The sequence below is a fragment of the Tachyglossus aculeatus genome, chromosome 5, assembly GCF_015852505.1.
Source record: "Tachyglossus aculeatus isolate mTacAcu1 chromosome 5, mTacAcu1.pri, whole genome shotgun sequence".
NCBI classification, from domain to species: Eukaryota; Metazoa; Chordata; class Mammalia; order Monotremata; family Tachyglossidae; genus Tachyglossus; species Tachyglossus aculeatus.
Window position 1 is genome coordinate 71,139,877 of NC_052070.1, and position 21,039 is coordinate 71,160,915.

Sequence of the window (21,039 nt, forward strand, 5' to 3'; positions counted from 1 at the left end):
TACCAAATGCCATTAGTAGTAGTAGTAGTAAGCACTTAATAAATGCCATTACCAAATGCCATTATTATTATTAGTAGTAGTAGGCACTTACCAAATGTCACTAGTCGTAGTAGTAGTAAGCGCTTACCAAATGCCATTATTAGTAGTAGTAGTTGTAAGCACTTACCAAATGCCATTATTAGTAGTAGTAGTAGCAGTAAGCACTTACCAAATGCTGCCATTATTAGTAGTAGTAGTAAGCGCTTACCAAATGCCATTATTATTAGTAGTAAGCACTTATCAAATGCCATCATTATGACTAGTAATAGTAAGTGCTTACCAAATGCCATTATTATTAGTATTAGTAGTAAGTGCTTACCAAATGCCATTATTATTAGTATTAGTAGTAAGTGCTTACCAAATGCCATTATTAGCAGTAGTAGTAGTAAGCACTTACCAAATGCCATTATTATTATTAGTAGTAGTAGTAGTAAGTGCTTACCAAATGCCATTATTATTAGTAGTAGTAAGCGTTTACCAAATGCCATCATTAGTTGTAGTAGTAAGTGCTTACCAAATGCCATTATTACTAGTAGTAGTAGTAAGTGCTTACCAAATGTCATTATTATTAGTAGTAGTAATAAGTGCTTACCAAATGCCATTATTATTATTAGTAGTAAGTGCTTACCAAATGCCATTATTATTATTAGTAAGTGCTTACCAAATGCCATTATTAGTAGTAAGTGCTTACCAAATGCCATTATTACTAGTAGTAGTAGTAAGTGCTTACCAAATGTCATTATTAGTAGTAGTAGTAATAAGTGCTTACCAAATGCCATTATTAGTAGTAGTAGTAATAAGTGCTTACCAAATGCCATTATTATTAGTAGTAGTAAGTGCTTACCAAATGCCATTATTAGTAGTAGTAGTAAGTGCTTACCAAATGCCATTATTATTAGTAGTAAGTGCTTACCAAATGCCATTATTATTAGTAGTAAGTGCTTACCAAATGCCATTATTAGTAGTAGTTAAGTGCTTACCAAATGCCATCATTAGTAGTAGTAAGTGCTTACCAAATGCCATTATTATTAGTAGTAAGTGCTGACCAAATGCCATCATTATTAGTAGTAAGCGCTTACCAAATGCCATTATTATTAGTAGTAAAGTGCTTACCAAATGCCATCATTAGTAGTAAGCGCTTACCAAATGCCATCATTATTAGTAGTAAGCGCTTACCAAATGCCATCATTATTAGTAGTAAAGTGCTTACCAAATGCCATCATTATTAGTAGTAAGCGCTTACCAAATGCCATCATTAGTAGCAGTAGTGAGCGCTTACCAAATGCCATTCTTAGTAGTAGTAAAGCGCTTACCAAATGCCATTCTTGGTAGTAGTAAGCGCTTACCAAATGCCATTCTTAGTAGTAGTAAGCGCTTACCAAATGCCATCATTAGTAGTAGCTGTAGTACGCGCTTACCACATGCCATTATTATAAAAGTAGTAGTAGTAAGCGGTTCCCAAACGCCCCCCTCATCCTTATCGTTACTAATGAGTGGGGGCAGGTGGGCCTCGGCCGGTTGCCCCGTGGTCCCCCGTACCTCTTCCTCCGTGGTGGCGGTGGCGGTGGCCGCGGTGGCGGCGGCGGGGGGCGTGCTGGCGGGGCTGGGGCTGTGCTGAGCGTCCGGCTTCAGGCTGCTCATGGTGCGGGGGTCTGGTGCGGGGCGGGGGGGGGGGGGTCCGGGCAGTGCGGAGGGGGGGGGAGCAGGGCCGCTGCCCCGACGGTCACATCAATTGGGGGGCTGGGCTGGGCTGGGGGGTCCCAGGCGGAGCCGGAGCGGCGCCCACCCGCGCCTTTTCACCGCGGCCGGAGAGTGCGGGGCCCGGCCGGGGGTGGGGGGAGGAGCCCCGCGGGGGGAGGAGGAGTCCCGCCCAGCCCCGGCCCGGCCCGGGGGCGTCTCCCCCGCTCCCAATCCCCCGCCCGGACCCTCCCCCGGACGCGCGCCGTTTCGCCCCTGGTCCGGGGAAAACTTTCTTCGAGTTCCCCCGGGCGACCTGCAGGCCCTTCGTCCATTCAGTCGTTTTAATTGAGCGCTTATTGGGTGTGCTAAGGCACTGTACTGAGCGCTTGGGAAGGACAAGTCGGCAACAATCAGTCGTATTGATTGAGCGCTTACTGTGTGTGCACAGCACTGGACTAAGCGCCTGGGAACATAGAGGAAAGAGCCCGCTCCAGGGGCAGCGTGGCCCATTCATCCATTCAGTCGTATTTATTGAGCGCTTACTGTGTGTGCAGAGCACTGGACTGAGCGCTTGGGAAGGACAAGTCGGCAACAATCAGTCGTATTGATTGAGCGCTTACTGTGTGTGCACAGCACTGGACTAAGCGCCTGGGAACATAGAGGAAAGAGCCCGGTCCAGGGGCAGCGTGGCCTATTCATCCATTCAGTCGTATTTATTGAGCGCTTACTATGTGTGCGCAGCACTGGACTGAGCGCTTGGGAAGGACAAGTCGGCAACAATCAATCGTATTGATTGAGCCCTTACTGTGTGTGCACAGCACTGGACTAAGCGCCTGGGAACATAGAGGAAAGAGCCCGCTCCAGGGGCAGCGTGGCCTATTCATCCATTCATCCATTCAGTCGTATTTATTGAGCGCTTACTATGTGTGCGCAGCACTGGACTGAGCGCTTGGGAAGGACAAGTCGGCAACAATCAATCGTATTGATTGAGCGCTTACTGTGTGTGCACAGCACTGGACTAAGCGCCTGGGAACATAGAGGAAAGAGCCCGCTCCAGGGGCAGCGTGGCCCATTCATCCATGCATCCATTCAGTCGTATTTATTGAGCGCTTACTATGTGTGCGCAGCACTGGACTGAGCGCTTGGGAAGGACAAGTCGGCAACAATCAATCGTATTGATTGAGCGCTTACTGTGTGTGCACAGCACTGGACTAAGCGCCTGGGAACATAGAGGAAAGAGCCCGGTCCAGGGGCAGCGTGGCCTATTCATCCATTCATCCATTCAGTCGTATTTATTGAGCGCTTACTATGTGTGCGCAGCACTGGACTGAGCGCTTGGGAAGGACAAGTCGGCAACAATCAGTCGTATTGATTGAGCGCTTACTGTGTGTGCACAGCACTGGACTAAGCGCCTGGGAACATAGAGGAAAGAGCCCGGTCCAGGGGCAGCGTGGCCTATTCACCCATTCATCCATTCAGTCGTATTTATTGAGCGCTTACTGGGTGTGCACAGCACTGGACTGAGCGCTTGGGAAGGACAAGTCGGCAACAATCAGTCGTATTGATTGAGCGCTTACTGTGTGTGCACAGCACTGGACTAAGCGCCTGGGAACATAGAGGAAAGAGCCCGGTCCAGGGGCAGCGTGGCCCATTCATCCATGCATCCATTCAGTCGTATTTATTGAGCGCTTACTGTGTGTGCGCAGCACTGGACTGAGCGCTTGGGAAGGACAAGTCGGCAACAATCAATCGTATTGATTGAGCGCTTACTGTGTGTGCACAGCACTGGACTAAGCGCTTGGGAACAGAGGAAACAGCCCGGTCCAGGGGCAGCGTGGCCTACTCATCCATTCATCCATTCAGTCGTATTTATTGAGCGCTTACTGGGTGTGCAGAGCACTGGACTGAGCGCTTGGGAAGGACAAGTCGGCAACAATCAATCGTATTGATTGAGCGCTTACTGTGTGTGCACAGCACTGGACTAAGCGCCTGGGAACATAGAGGAAAGAGCCCGGTCCAGGGGCAGCGTGGCCTATTCATCCATTCATCCATTCAGTCGTATTTATTGAGCGCTTACTGTGTGTGCGCAGCACTGGACTGAGCGCTTGGGAAGGACAAGTCGGCAACGATCAGTCGTATTGATTGAGCGCTTACTGTGTGTGCACAGCACTGGACTAAGCGCCTGGGAACATAGAGGAAAGAGCCCGGTCCAGGGGCAGCGTGGCCCATTCATCCATTCAGTCGTATTTATTGAGCGCTTACTGGGTGTGCAGAGCACTGGACTGAGCGCTTGGGAAGGACAAGTCGGCAACAATCAGTCGTATTGATTGAGCGCTTACTGTGTGTGCACAGCACTGGACTAAGCGCTTGGGAACAGAGGAAACAGCCCGGTCCAGGGGCAGCGTGGCCTATTCATCCATTCAGTCATATTTATTGAGCGCTTACTATGTGTGCGCAGCACTGGACTGAGCGCTTGGGAAGGACAAGTCGGCAACAATCAGTCGTATTGATTGAGCGCTTACTGTGTGTGCACAGCACTGGACTAAGCGCTTGGGAACAGAGGAAACAGCCCGGTCCAGGGGCAGCGTGGCCTATTCATCTATTCATCCATTCAGTCGTATTTATTGAGCGCTTACTGGGTGTGCAGAGCACTGGACTGAGCGCTTGGGAAGGACAAGCCGGCAACAATCAGTCGTATTGATTGAGCGCTTAGTGTGTGTGCACAGCACTGGACTAAGCGCCTGGGAACATAGAGGAAAGAGCCCGGTCCAGGGGCAGCGTGGCCTATTCACCCATTCATCCATTCAGTCGTATTTATTGAGCGCTTACTGGGTGTGCACAGCACTGGACTGAGCGCTTGGGAAGGACAAGTCGGCAACAATCAGTCGTATTGATTGAGCGCTTACTGTGTGTGCACAGCACTGGACTAAGCGCCTGGGAACATAGAGGAAAGAGCCCGGTCCAGGGGCAGCGTGGCCCATTCATCCATGCATCCATTCAGTCGTATTTATTGAGCGCTTACTGTGTGTGCGCAGCACTGGACTGAGCGCTTGGGAAGGACAAGTCGGCAACAATCAGTCGTATTGATTGAGCGCTTACTGTGTGTGCACAGCACTGGACTAAGCGCCTGGGAACATAGAGGAAAGAGCCCGGTCCAGGGGCAGCGTGGCCTATTCATCCATTCATCCATTCAGTCGTATTTATTGAGCGCTTACTATGTGTGCACAGCACTGGACTGAGCGCTTGGGAAGGACAAGCCGGCAACAATCAATCGTATTGATTGAGCGCTTACTGTGTGTGCACAGCACTGGACTAAGTGCCTGGGAACATAGAGGAAAGAGCCCGCTCCAGGGGCAGCGTGGCCCATTCATCCATTCATCCATTCAGTCGTATTTATTGAGTGCTTACTGGGTGTGCAGAGCACTGGACTGAGCGCTTGGGAAGGACAAGCCGGCAACAATCAATCGTACTGATTGAGCGCTTACTGTGTGTGCACAGCACTGGACTAAGCGCCTGGGAACATAGAGGAAAGAGCCCGGTCCAGGGGCAGCGTGGCCTATTCATCCATTCATCCATTCAGTCGTATTTATTGAGCACTTACTGTGTGTGCGCAGCACTGGACTGAGCGCTTGGGAAGGACAAGTCGGCAACAATCAATCGTATTGATTGAGCCCTTACTGTGTGTGCACAGCACTGGACTAAGCGCCTGGGAACATAGAGGAAAGAGCCCGGTCCAGGGGCAGCGTGGCCCATTCATCCATTCATCCATTCAGTCGTATTTATTGAGCGCTTACTATGTGTGCGCAGCACTGGACTGAGCGCTTGGGAAGGACAAGTCGGCAATAATCAATCGTATTGATTGAGCCCTTACTGTGTGTGCACAGCACTGGACTAAGCGCCTGGGAACATAGAGGAAAGAGCCCGGTCCAGGGGCAGGGTGGCCCATTCATCCATTCATCCATTCAGTCGTATTGATTGAGCGCTTACTGGGTGTGCAGAGCACTGGACTGAGCGCTTGGGAAGGACAAGTCGGCAACATTCATTCATTCAGTCGTATTTATTGAGCATTTACAGTTTGCAGAGCACTGGACTGAGCGCTTGGGAAGGACAAGTCGGCAACATTCATTCATTCAATCGTATTGATTGAGCGCTTACTGTGTGCAGAGCACTGGACTAAGCGCTTGGAAAGGACGTCAGCAACATTCATTCATTCAATCATATTTATTCAGCGCTTACTGTGTGCAGAGCACTGGACTAAGCGCTTGGGAAGGACAAGTCGGCAGCATTCATTCATTCAATCGTATTGATTGAGCGCTTACTGCATGTGCAGAGCACTGGACTAAGCGCTTGGGAAGGACAAGCCGGCAACATTCATTCATTCAATCGTATTGATTGAATGCTTACTGTGTGCAGAGCACTGGACTAAGCGCTTGGGAACATAGACAGTCCCCGCTCAGTGGAAAGAGCCCGGTCCAGGGGCATCGTGGCCCATTCATCCATTCAGTCGTATTGATTGAGCACTTACTGTGTGTGCAGAGCACTGGACTAAGCGCTTGGGAACATAGAGGGACGATCCCTGCTCAGTGGAAAGAGCCCGGTCCAGGGGCATCGTGGCCCATTCATCCATTCAATCGTATTGATTGAGCACTTACTGCATGTGCAGAGCACTGGACTAAGCGCTTGGGAAGGACAAGCCGGCAACATTCATTCATTCAATCGTATTGATTGAATGCTTACTGTGTGCAGAGCACTGGACTAAGCGCTTGGGAACATAGACGGTCCCCGCTCAGTGGAAAGAGCCCGGTCCAGGGGCATCGTGGCCCATTCATCCATTCAATCGTAGTGATTGAGCACTTACTGTGTGTGCAGAGCACTGGACTAAGCGCTTGGGAACATAGAGGGACGATCCCTGCTCAGTGGAAAGAGCCCGGTCCAGGGGCATCGTGGCCCATTCATCCATTCAATCGTATTGATTGAGCACTTACTGTGTGTGCAGAGCACTGGACTGAGCGCTTGGGAAGGACAAGTAGGCAACATTCATTCATTCAATCGTATTGATTGAGCACTTACAGTGTGCAGAGCACTGGACTAAGCACTTGGGAACATAGAGGGACGGTCCCTGCTCAGTGGAAAGAGCCCGGTCCAGGGGCAGCGTGGCCCATTCATCCATTCATTCATTCAATCGTATTGATTGAGCGCTTACTGTGTGTGCAGAGCACTGGACTGAGCGCTTGGGAAGGACAAGTCGGCAGCATTCATTCATTCAATCGTATTGATTGAGTGCTTACTGTGTGCAGAGCAGTGGACTGAGCGCTTGGGAAGGGCAAGTCGGCAACATTCATTCATTCAATCGTATTGATTGAGCGCTTACTGTGTGTGCAGAGCACTGGACTAAACGCTTGGGAAGGACAAGTCGGCAACATTCATTGAGCGCTTAAGTGTGCAGAGCACTGGACTAAGCGCTTGGGAAGGACAAGTCGGCAACATTCATTCATTCAATCGTATTTATTGAGCACTTACTGTGTGTGCAGAGCACTGGACTAAGCGCTTGGGAAGGACAAGTCGGCAACAATCGTTCATTCAATCGTATTGATTGAGCGCTTACTGTGTGTGCAGAGCACTGGACTAAGCGCTTGGGAACGTAGAGGGACGGTCCCTGCTCAGTGGAAAGAGCCCGGTCCAGGGGCAGCGTGGCCCATTCATCCATTCAATCGTATTTATTGAGTGCTTACTGTGTGTGCAGAGCACTGGACTAAGCGCTTGGGAAGGACAAGTCGGCAACATTCATTCACTCAATTGTATTTATTGAGCACTTACAGTGTGCTGAGCACTGGACTAAGCGCTTGGGAAGAACAAGTCGGCAACATTCATTGAGCACTTACAATGTGCAGAGCCTTGGACTAAGCGCTTGGGAAGGACAAGTCGGCAACATTCATTCATTCAATCGTATTTATTGAGCGCTTACTGTGTGCAGAGCACTGGACTAAGCGCTTGGGAAGGACAAGTCAGCAACATAGAGAGACGGTCCCTACCCGACAACGGGCTCACAGTCTAGAAGCGTGGCTTAGTGGAAAGAGCACCAGCTTTGGAGTCAGAGGTCACGGGTTCAATCATATTGATTGAGCACTTACTGTGTGCAGAGCACTGGACTAAGCGCTTGGGAAGGACAAGTCGGCAACATAGACGGACAGTCCCTGCTCAGTGGAAAAACCCCGGTCAATCAATCAATCAATCGTATTTATTGAGTGCTTATTGTGTGCAGAGCCTGGACTAAGCGCTTTGGAAGTACAAGTTGGCAACACATAGAGATGGTCCCTACTCAACAGTGGGCTCACAGTCTAGAAGGGGGAGACAGAGAACAAAACCAAGCATATTAACAAAATAAAATAAATAGAATAGATATGTACAAGTAAAATAAATCAATAGAGTAATAAATATGTACAAACATATATATGTATATACAGGTGCTGTGGGGAAGGGAAGGAGGTAGGGGGGGCAGGGAGAGGGGGAGGAGGGGGAGCATCCAGGGGCAGCGTGGCTCAGTCATCCATTCATTCATTCAATCGTATTTATTGAACGCTTACTGTGTGCAGAGCACTGGACTAAGCGCTTGGGAAGGACAAGTCGGCAACATAGACAGTCCCTGCTCAGTGGAAAGAGCCCGGTCCAGGGGCAGAGTGGCTCATTCATCCATTCATTCATTCAAATGTATTTATTGAGCGCTTACTGTGTGCAGAGCACTGGACTAAGCGCTTGGGAAGGACAAGTTGGCAACATATAGAGAGACGGTACCTGCTCAGTGGAAACAACCCGGGCTTTGGAGTCAGAGGTCACAGGTTCAAATCCTGACTCCGACAATTGTCAGCTGGGTGACTTTGGGCAGGTCACTTCACTTCTCTAGGCTTCAGTTCCCTCATCTGGAAAATGGGGGGTAAGACTGGGACTCCCACGTGGGACAACCTGATCACCTTGTATCTTCCTAGCTCTTAGAACAGTGCTTTGCACATAGTAAGCACTTAATAAATGCCATTATTATTATTATTATTATTATTATTATTATTCGGGCAAGTCACTTCACTTCTCTGGGCCTTGGTTCCCTCATCTGGAAAATGGGGATTGAGACTGTGAGCCCCACTTGGGACCGGTGCTTTGCACAGAGTAAGAGCTCAACAAATGCCATTATTATTATTATTATTATTATTATCATTATTATTATTATTAATCCCAGCTCCGCCCATGGTCAGCTGGGTGACTTTGGGCAAGTCACTTCATTCATTCAATCGTATTTATTGAGCACTGACTGTGTGCAGAGCGCTGGACTAAGTGCTTGGGAAGGACAAGTCAGCAACGTATAGAGATGGTCCCTACCCAACAACGGGCTCACAGTCTAGAAGGGGGATACAGACAACAAAACAAAAATGTGGATGGGTGTCAAGTCGTCAGAACAAATAGAATTAAACCTAAATGCACATCATTAACAAAATAAATAGAATAGTAAATATGTACGAGTAAAATAGAGTAATAAATCTGTGCAAACAGATATACAGGTGCAGTATATCCCATCCTGACTGGATTACTGCATCAGCCTCCTCTCTGATCTCCCATCCTCCTGTCTCTCCCCACTTCAATCTATACTTCACGCTGCTGCGCGGATCATCTTTGTGCAGAAACGCTCTGGGCATGTTACTCCCCTCCTCAAAAATCTCCAGTGGCTACCAGTCAACCTACGCATCAGGCAAAAACTCCTCACTCTCGGCTTCAAGGCTGTCCATCCCCTCGCCCCCTCCTACCTCACCTCCCTTCTCTCCTCCAGCCCAGCCCGCACCCTCCGTTCCTCTGCCACTAACCTCCTCACTGGGCCTCGTTCTCGCCTGTCCCGCCGTCGACCCTCAGCCCACGTCATCCCTCGGGCCTGGAATGCCCTCCCTCCACAAATCTGCCAAGCTCGCTCTCTTCCTCCCTTCAAAGCCCTACTGAGAGCTCACCTCCTCCAGGAGGCCTTCCCAGACTGAGCCTCCTCCTTCCTCTCCCCCTCCCCAACCCCCCTGCCCTACCTCCTTCCCCTCCCCACAGCACCTGTATATATGTTTGTACAGATTTATTACTCTATTTTACTTGTACATATTTACTATTCTATTTTATTTTGTTGATATGTTCTGTTTTGTTGTCTGTCTCCCCCTTCTAGACTGTGAGCCCGCTGTTGGGTAGGGACCGTCTCTCTATATTGCCAACTTGTACTTCCCAAGCGCTTAGTACAGTGCTCTGCACACAGTACACGCTCAATAAATACGATTGAGTGAATGAATGCTGTGGGGACACACACACACCCGTTCCTGTTCCTCCCTCCTTATCCCCCCAGATGGCGGGGGGCTGGTTCCGGGAATGGTCGGCGGCCAAAACCACGGGACGGGGAGAGGGGATCTGCTTTATGTCTCGGAGCCTTAGTTTCCTCCCTGCCGGCTGGGGTCTGGGAAGGTCGACCCTGAGGAAGACCCCCACCTCCAGCATCCAGCCTCTGGCCTGGGCAGGGGGCAGCCCTCGGCTAAGTGGGGCTAAGTGGGTCGCCGCCCAATCACCCAGAGGAAGCAAGACTGCAGCCTTTTTCTATTTCTTTATTTTTTTAAAGAAACAGGATGAAGTGCGAGCCACGGAAGGGGTTAAGAGACAGAGAGAGAGATTGATTGGATTGATTGATTGCTACCCCAGTTTGCCAGACCACCTTCCCCCATGCACCCAGCTTGGCATTTCCCATCCTTAAAGTCACGGAACAACGGCCAGTTTGAAACCTTGCTTTTTACCTGGCCTTTCTCTCCCCCCTGCCAGTGTCACTGGACCCCTGATTTGGGGGGACTTTGCCAAAGTAGCTAGCCAGGGTGTGGGTAAGAAGGGGTGAGAAGCTAGGGGTTGCCAATCCTCAGTTCCGCCCCCCCTTCCCAGTTGGGCCTGAATCCCAGCTCAGGAAGATCTGCCTCTAATTTTACCAATTCCCTATTTCCCAACGGCGTGAACCCTGCTCTCCATCCAGCTATCATTCCCCGGCTCCAAGCCCAGGATGGATTTCAGGCGCTTAGGACAGTGAGGCTCTTGCTCACATGGTTGAGGTTGACCTAAGCAGGAGGTGGCAGTTCAAAATGGACTAGGGCTCACTCATAGGAGTGGTACCTAGGTTAGCAAGATGTCATGGCTCTGGATAATAATAATAATAATAATAATAATAATAATAATAATAATGGCATTTGTTAATGCATTTGTTAAGGCCCTACTGAGAGCTTACCTCCTCCAGGAGGCCTTCCCAGACTGAGCCCCTTCCTTCCTCTCCCCCTCGTCCCCCTCTCCATCCCCCCATCTTACCTCCTTCCCTTCCCCACAGCACCTTTATATATGTATATATGTTTGTACATATTTATTACCCTATTTATTTTACTTGTACATATCTATTCTATTTATTTTATTTTGTTAGTATGTTTGGTTTTGTTCTCTGTCTCCCCCTTTTAGACTGTGAGCCCACTGTCGGGTAGGGACTTTATATGTTGCCAACTTGTACTTCCCAAGCGCTAGTACAGTGCTCTGCACACAGTAAGCACTCAATAAATATGATTGATTGATTGTTAAGTGCTTACTATATGCCAAGCACTGTTCTAAGTGCTGGGGGGATACACGGTAATCAGGCTGTCCCACATGGGGCTCACAGTCATAATCCCCATTTTACAGATGAGGTAACTGAGGCACAGAGAAGTGAAGTGACTTGCCCAAAGTCACACAGCTGACAACAGAGAAGCAGTGTGGCTCAGTGGAAAAGAGCACGGGCTTTGGAGTCGGAGGTCATGGGTTCAAATCCCGGCTCCGCCAATTGTCAGCTGTGTGACTTTGGGCAAGTCACTTCACTTCTCTGTGCCTGTTACCTCATCTGTAAAATGGGGATGAAGACTGTGAGCCCCCTGTGGGACAACCTGATCACCTTGTAACCTCCCCTGAGCTTAGAACAGTGCTTTGCACATAGTAAGCGCTTAATAAATGCCATTATTATTATTAAGTGGCAGAGTCAGGATTAGAACCCATGACCTCTGACTCCCAAGCCCATGCTCGTTCCACTGAGCCATGCTGGATCAAGGGAAGAAGGGGTGGGCTAGGTAACCCTGAAGATTCAATCTGGGTTTGAGGGTTCAAAGGTCCTCCATAGCACAGTGCTCTGCACACAGTAAGCGTTCAATAAATAAATATGATTGAAATACGATTGAACGCAACACAATGTATTGGAAGCAGTGTGGCCTAGTAGAAAGGGCCTGAGAATCTGAGGTTCTGGGTTCTGATCTCAGCTCCACTACTTGTGTGCTGTGTGATGTTGGGCAAGTCATTTGGGGAAACAGCGTGGCTCAGTGGAAAGGGCCCGGGCTTTGGAGTCAGAGGTCAGGTGTTCAAATCCCGGCTCCGCCAATTGTCAGCTGTGTGACTTTGGGCAAATCACTTCACTTCTCTGTGCCTCAGTTACCATCTGTAAAATGGGGATTAAGACTGTGAGCCCCCTGTGGGACAACCTGATCACCTTGTAACTTCCCCAGTGCTTAGAACAGTGCTTTGCACATAGTAAGTGCTTAATAAATGCCATTATTATTATTATTATTATTATGCTCTGTGCCTCAGTTACCTCATCTGTAAAATGGGGATTAAGACTGTGAGCCCCCTGTGGGACAAACTGATCACCTTGTAACTTCCCCAGTGCTTAGAACAGTGCTTTGCACATAGTAAGCGCTTAATAAATGACATTATTGTTATTATTATGCTCTGTGCCTCAGTTACCTCATCTGTAAAATGGGGATTAAGACTGTGAGCCCCCTGTGGGACAACCTGATCACCTTGTAACCTCCCCAGCGCTTAGAACAGTGCTTTGCACATAGTAAGCACTTAATAAATGACATCATTATTATTATTAATTAACTTCCCTGTAAAATGGGGATCAAGCATGTGAGCCTCATGTGGGACATGTACTGTGTCCAACCTAACTACCTTGTTTCTACCCCAGCGCTTAGTACAGTGCCTGGGACTGTACTAAAGACTGGGACTCTCTTCCTCCCTTCAAGGCCCTACTGAGAGCTCACCTCCTCCAGGAGGCCTTCCCAGACTGAGCCCCTTCCTTCTTCTCCCCCTCGTCCCCCTCTCCATCCCCCTTATCTTACCTCCTTCCCTTCCCCACAGCACCTGTATATATGTATATATGTTTGTACCCAGCATGGCTCAGTGGAAAGAGCATGGGCTTTGGAGTCAGAGGTCAGGGGTTCAAATCCCGGCTCTGCCACTTGTCAGCTGTGTGACTTTGGGCAAGTCACTTAACTTCTCTGGGCCTCAGTTCCCTCATCTGTAAAATGGGGATTAAGCCTGTGAGCCCCACGTGGGACAACCTGATTAGCTTGTATCTACCCCAGCGCTTAGAACAGTGCTTGGCACATAGTAAGCGCTTAACAAATACCAACATTATTATTATATTTATTACTCTATTTATTTATTTATTTATTTATTTCACTTGTACATATTTATTCTATTAATTTTATTTTGTTGGTATGTTTGGTTTTTTTCTCTGTCTCCCCCTTCTAGACTGTGAGCCCACTGTTGGGTAGGGACTGTCCCTATATGTTGCCAACTTGTACTTCCCAAGCGCTTAGTCCAGTGCTCTGCACACAGTAAGCGCTCAATAAATACGATTGATTGATTGATTGGGACATAGGAAGCACTTAACAAAAACCATTTAAAATGTACCCAGTTTCCTTAACTGTAAAATGGGAATTAAGACTGTGAGCCTTATAGGGGACGGGGACTGTCCGACCTGGTTATCTTGTATCTACTCCAGCGCTTAGTACAGTGCCTGGCACATAGTAAACATTTATCAGATACCAGCCCCCTCCTTCTTCTCCCCCTTCTCTCCCTCCCCATCCCCCGCCTTACCTCCTTCCCCTCTCCACAGCACCTGTATATATGTATATATGTTTGTGCATATTTATTATGCTACTTATTTATTTTACTTGTACACATTTATTCTATTTATTTTGTTAATATGTTTTGTTGTCTGTCTCCCCATTCTAGACTGTGAGCCCACTGTTGGGTAGGGACCGTCTCTATATGTTGCCAACTTGTACTTCCCAAGCACTTAGTACAGTGCTCTGCACACAGTAAGCGCTCAATAAATACGATTGAATGGATGAATGAATTATTGTTATTATAATGTAATAGTGTATGGAATGGCCAAATTTTCCCTGCTTCAGGGCAGGCAAGTGTCTCTAGCTGGCCTTACCTTTAGTGTCATGCCTTTTTAGTGTCCAGCCAGTCACACCCAAAGGTACCATGACCATTCTCTTGCTTGCCTGCATTAGAGCCACGGCAGCTCTTTCTAGACCCTCCTCTCCCACTCTGCCAAGAAGAGACTGCACACAGTAAGCGCTCAATAAATACAATTGATTGATTGATTGAAAATACAATTCAGCAACAGAGACAATCCCTACCCAACAATGGGCTCACAGTCTAGAAGGGAGAGGCAGACAACAAAATAAAACAAGTAGACAGGCATTATATGTTGCCAAAACTTGAACCTCCCAAGCGCTTAGTACAGTGCTCTGCACACAGTAAGCGCTCAAAAATACGATTGACTGATTGATTGAAAATACAATTCAGCAACAGAGACAATCCCTACCCAACAACGGGCTCACAGTCTAGAAGGGAGAGGCAGGCAACAAAATAAAACAAGTAGACAGGCATTATATATATATGTTGCCAAAACTTGTACCTCCCAAGCACTTAGTACAGTGCTCTGCAAACAGTAAGTGCTCAATAAATACGATTGATTGATTGAAAATACAATTCAGCAACAGAGACAATCCCTACCCAACAACGGGCTCACAGTCTAGAAGGGAGAGGCAGGCAACAAAATAAAACAAGTAGACAGGCATTATATGTTGCCAAAACTTGAACCTCCCAAGCGCTTAGTACAGTGCTCTGCACACAGTAAGCGCTCAATAAATACAATTGACATTGATTGAAAATACAATTCAGCAACAGAGACAATCCCTACCCAACAACGGGCTCACAGTCTAGAAGGGAGAGGCAGACAACAAAATAAAACAAGTAGACAGGCACTATATGTTGCCAAAACTTGTACCTCCCAAGCGTTTAGTACAGTGCTCTGCACTCAGTAAGTGCTCAATAAATACGATTGACTGATTGATTGAAAATACAATTCAGCTACAGAGACAATCCCTACCCAACAATGGGCTCACAGTCTAGAAGGGAGAGGCAGGCAACAAAATAAAACAAGTAGACAGGCATTATATGTTGCCAAAACTTGAACCTCCCAAGCGCTTAGTACAGTGCTCTGCACACAGTAAGCGCTCAATAAATACGATTGATTGATTGATTGATTGATTGATTGATTGAAAATACAATTCAGCAACAGAGACAATCCCTACCCAACAACGGGCTCACAGTCTAGAAGGGAGAGGCAGGCAACAAAATAAAACAAGTAGACAGGCATTATATGTTGCCAAAACTTGTACCTCCCAAGCGCTTAATACAGTGCTCTGCACACAGTAAGCGCTCAATAAATACGATTGACTGATTGATTGAAAATACAATTCAGCAACAGAGACAATCCCTACCCAACAAGGGAAGGGAGAGGCAGACAACAAAATAGAACAAGTAGACAGGCCCAAACCTGAACCTCCCAAGTGCTTAGTACAGTGCTCTGCACACAGTAAGCGCTCAATAAAGACGATTGAATGAATAATAGCATCAATATAAATAGAATTATAGCTATGTATACATCATTAATAAAATAAATAGAATAATAAATATGTACAAGTATACACAAGTGCTGTGGGGCATGGAAGAGGGTAGAGCAGAGGGAGGGAGAAGGGGCGATGGGGAGGGGAGGAGGAACAGAGGAAAAGGGGGGCTCAATCTGGGAAGGCCTCCTGGAAGAGGTGAGCTCTCAGTAGGGCTTTGGAGGGGGGAAGAGACTAATTTGGCAGATGTGAGGAGGGAGGGCATTCCAGGCCAGAGGTAGGACTTGGGCCAGGGGTCGACGGCGGGACAGGGGAGAGTGTAGCACAGTGAGGAGGTTAGCGGCGGCAGAGGAGCGGAGGGTGCGGGCTGGGCTGAAGAAGGAGAGAAGGGAGGTGAAGTAGGAGGGGGCGAGGGGATGGAGAGCTTGAGCCCTCCCTCGCACCCTGCCTGCCCACCTGTCCCTGGTGGGAAGCAGGCTAGGACAGGTCAGAGAGGGCCAGCAGGGCATTCTGGAGTCTTTCTAGACTGTCAGCTCACTGTGGGCAGGGAACCTTTCTACCAACTCCTTTATATTCTACTCTCCCAAATGCTCTTAGTACAGTGCTCTGTACATAGCGCTCAATAAATACGATAGATTAATTGATTAATTGCAAATCTCTGGAGGACCAGGACTAGATCTGTTTTATCATTGGCCCACTGATACACACAATCCTTTTTTATTTTGATTGACAGGCAGTATTCACTGAGATGGAAAGATACCCTACGGGAGGCTTTAGGGAGCCAGCCCCTTCTTAGGCGTTGGGCTAATTACTATGTTAAGTACTGTATGCCTAGCAGTATAGTCAATAATTCATTCAGTCAGTTAGTCATATTTATTGAGCGCTTACTATGCGCAGAGCACTGTAGTAAGCCCTTGGGAGACGACAATATAGCAATAAACAGACACATTCCCTGCCCACAACAAGCCTACAGTCTAGAGGTGGGGAGACAAACATTAAAACAAATAAATTACAGATATGTACATAAGTGCTGTGGGGCTGGGAGGGGGGAGGAACCAAGGGAGCGAGTCAGAGAATAATCAGATCAGACGTAACCCCTGTCCCACCCAGAGAGGAAGGGAGAATGGGGCTCCTTTTCCCATTTTACAGAAGTGGAAATTGAGGTACAAGGAGGTTAAGTCACTCACCCAAGGTCACATAGCAAGTCAGTGGCAGAGCTGGGATTAGAACTCAGGTCTCCTGACTCCTAGGCTTCGGCTCTTCCCCTTAGGTTATGCTGTCTCAGGTCTGTCCGCTAGAAGTTTTGGAAAAACATGTTTGATCCGACACAGTCCATCTTTATTGAGCAGGCACAGGATGCCCGATGATGTATTGCATATTAGCTGGCTGTGGGCAGGGAATGTCTCTACCAACTCTGTTGTATTGTCCTTTCCCAAGTGCTTAGTACAGTGCTCTACCCAGAGTAAGCGCTCAATAAATACCCTCTCTCTCCAGATCCAGCCGGACCCTCTTCTTTCATGGGATCTGCCCTGGTCTGGGAGAGAGGCTCAGGAGTCGAATGCAATTATCCAGTGTCTGACAGACAGACAGACAGATCCACAGAGGCTCACCATTCATTCAATCACATTTATTGAGCGCTTACTGCGTGCAGAGCACTGTACTAAGCGCTTGGGAAGTACAAATCGGCAACATAGAGAGACGGTCCCTGCCCAACAATGGGCTCACCATCCACAGCTGCCTACTTTCAGACAGATATGAACCAACCCTGTTACACACAGCCAGTGTATTCGGCATTTGAGGAGTGTCAGAGCAAGGAGGCTGATAACTTCCAAACGTGGGAGTCACCCTTAAATTATCCTCTGCCTTCTTGGAAAATCCTAATAGGAATACTAGCGCCGGTGACCCTGAGGCCTTTTAGAAACTATGAGTGTATGTGCTGGAGTGTTTATGAGAGTGTGTGTGTACAAGATTGGAGTGTTTATGAGAGTGTGTGTGTACAAGATTGTATGTGAAAAGGCATGTTGGGAGTATAATAATGATGGCATTTGTTAAGCGCTTACTATGTACAAAGCATTGTATGTTGTCTAGGCCCATGGATGGGTTTGTGAACAGAGAAGCAGCGTGGCTCAGTGGAAAGAGCACGGGCTTTGGAGTCAGAGGTCTTGAGTTCAAATCCCGGCTCCGCCAATTGTCAGCTGTGTGATTTTGGGCAAGTCACTTAACTTCTCTGGGCCTCAGTTACCTCATCTGTAACATGGGGATTAAGACTGTGAGCCCCTGTGGGGCAACCTGATCACCTTGCAACCTCCCCAGCGCTTAGAACAGTGCTTTGCACATAGTAAGTGCTTAATAAATGCCATTATTATTATGTTCAGTTTTTTTGTTTTGTTTTGTTTTTTAATGGCATTCTGCCATGACGCATGTTTTCGGTGGGTTTTGGCAAAAGAGCTGTTGGGGCATTAGGGGATGACCATCTCGACAGTTAGCTCCCTCTAATAAGAATAATAATGATGGTATTTATTAAGCACTTACTATGTACAAGACACTGTACTAAGTGCTTGGGTGGATACAAGCAAATTGGGTTGGACACAGTTCCTGTCCCATGTGGGGCTCACAGTCTTAATGAGGTAACTGAGGCACAGAGAAGTTGTGACTTGTCCTAGGTCACACAGCAGAGAAGTGGCAGAGCCAGGATTAGAATTATAATAATAATTCTGGTATTTGTTAAGTGTTTTCTATGTGCCAAGCATTGTACTAAGTGCTGGTGTAGATACGAAGCAATCAGGTTGCCCCACATAGGGCTCACAGTCTAAATCCCCATTTGACAAATGAGGGAACTGAGGCACAGAGAAGTTAAGAGGCTTGCCCAAGATCACACAGCAAAATGGTGGATCCAGGATTAGAACCCACAACCTCTGACTCCCAAGCCTGGGCTCTTGCCACTAGGATATATGTTGTTTCTCTCCCCAAGACCTTCCAACTCCCGGGCCTGTGTTCTATCGACTATACCATGATGCTTCATCAACAATCGTCATCATCAATCGTATTTATTGAGCGCTTACTATGTGCAGAGCACTGTACTAAGCGCTTGGGAAGTACAAATTGGCAACATATAGAGACAGTCCCTACCCAACAGTGGGCTCACAGTCTAAAAGGGGGAGACAGAGAACAAAACCAAACATACTAACAAAATAAAATAAACAGAATAGATATGTACAAGTAAAATAAATAAATAAATAAATAGAGTAATAAATATGTACAAACATATATACATATATACAGGTGCTGTGGGGAAGGGAAGGAGGTAAGATGGGGGGATGGAGAGGGGGACGAGGGGGAGAGGAAGGAAGGGGCTCAGTCTGTACATATGTACATATGTATACATATATACAGATGATAGGTCCTCACCCTGGGCTTCAAGGCTGTCCATCACCTCGCCCCCTCCTACTTCACCTCCCTTCTCTCCTTCTCCAGCCCACCCCGCACCCTCCGCTCCTCTGCCGCTAATCTCCTCACCGTACCTCGTTCTCGCCTGTCCCGCCATCGACCCCCGGCCCACGTCATCCCCCTGGCCTGGAATGCCCTCCCTCTGCCCATCCGCCAAGCTAGCTCTCTTCCTCCCTTCAAGGCCCTACTGAGAGCTCACCTCTCCAGGCGGCCTTCCCAGACTGAGCCCCTTCCTTCCTCTCCCCCTCGTCCCCCTCTCCATCCCCCCCATCTTACCTCCTTCCCTTCCCCACAGCACCTGTATATATGTATATACGTTTGTACATATTTATTACTCTACTTATTTTACTTGTACATATCGATCCTATTTATTTTATTTTGTTAGTATGTTTGGTTTTGTTCTCCGTCTCCCCGTTTTAGACTGTGAGCCCACTGTTGGGTAGGGACTGTCTCTCTATGTTGCCAGCTTGTACTTCCCAAGTGCTTAGTCCAGTGCTCTGCACACAGTAAGCGCTCAATAAATACGATTGATGATGATAGTGTGTTTGTGTGTGTGTGTGTGTGTGTGTCTGCTGAGAGAGGCCAGCAGGAGCCTGGCTGTTGCAGTATTGTCCAAGCATCTGGTCCGGCTCTGATTGAGGCCGGACAGAAGCGCTGATTTCTTGACCCCCGGCCAGTTTCCCTGCCTCGGAGCTGGTCGTCTCCTGGGCCGCAAAAGCTGTGAGCGCGGCCATCCCCGAGTCCGGATGGCACCAGGGAGGTGGACAGATAACAGAGCTCCCCCTCCTCCTCTCCAGTCCCCCACGGGGCGTCCAGGAGGGAGGTAGCGCCTGTCCCGGGCCCCCCTCGCCCAGCGGGCCGGCCCCCGGCCTAAGTTCACTGTGAGCAGCCCCCATCGGACAGATAGGAGGTCCGCCTGGCACTTCGCGGTGACAGGGTGGGCCTGACAGGATCCAGATGCCTTCCCTCCTGGGCCGTCGCTGGGGAGTCCCATTGGCTACGGGAGCCAGTCGTGACGTCCACGCTGTCACTGCCTTAAAGGGACAGATGGATGTCCCTCCGGAACCTCTCGTGCGTTTTCCTCTAGGTGGACTGAGGAAGCGTAGAAAGAAGTCAGCCAATCCGTCAAGCAATAGGTTTTTATGGAGCGCTTACTGGGTGCAGAGTACTGGACTGAGCGCTTGGGAGAAGACGGTACAACAGAGTTGGTAGACACGGTCCCTGCCCGCAGTGAGCTTACTACGTGCCAGGCATTGAACTAAGCGCTGGGGTAGATAGAAGCTAATCAAGCTGGACACAATTAGATCCAGTTTATGTCCCATAAGGGGCTCACGGGATTAATCCTGTATATATATATATATATATATACACATACACGTACACATATATACATATATATACATACACATACATATATACACACACATACATATATACATACATACACATACACATATACATACACACATATATACATACTTATATACACAATGTGTATATATACATACATACATATACATACATATACACACACATACATTTATACATACATATACATACATATATACATACATATACACATACATATACATACATACACATATACATATATACATATACAAGGTGCATATATACATACATATATATACATATATGTATATATGTATGTGCATAGTTGTTACTATTTATTTATTTATTTATTTTACTTGTACATATCTATTCTATTTATTTTATTTTGTTAGTATGTTTGGTTTTGTTCTCTGTCTCCCCCTTTTAGACTGTGAGCCCACTGTTGGGTAGGGACTGTCTCTATATGTTGCCAACTTGTACTTCCCAAGCGCTTAGTACAGTGCTCTGCACACAGTAAGCACTCAATAAATACGATTGATGATGATGATGATCCCAAACTTTTCCCCCATCTGGCCTTAATGTAAGTGGTAGGGGCGACGATAGAGCAGAATGAGAAGAGCACAGGCTCGGGAGTCAGGAAGACCTGGGTTCTGTTCACACCTGCCTGCTGTGTGAGCTTGGGCAAATCACTTCACTTCTCTGGGCCTCAGTTTCCCCATCTGTAAAATGGGGGTTAAGACTGTGTGCCCCCTATGGG

At 47.9% G+C, this 21,039-nt stretch overlaps 1 protein-coding gene across 1 annotated transcript in view; it reads right to left on the reverse strand.

The window, feature by feature from the left end:
* Window positions 1-21,039, reverse strand: part of RBPMS2 (RNA binding protein, mRNA processing factor 2) — a 90,039-nt gene that overhangs the window by 53,680 nt on the left and 15,320 nt on the right. The window contains exons 4-5 of the mRNA XM_038747326.1: window positions 10,047-10,239; window positions 1,579-1,691 (exon numbers count right to left, since the gene is read on the reverse strand). Coding sequence (XP_038603254.1) covers window positions 1,579-1,691; window positions 10,047-10,239 — 306 coding nt within the window. The remainder of the gene's footprint in view (window positions 1-1,578; window positions 1,692-10,046; window positions 10,240-21,039) is intronic.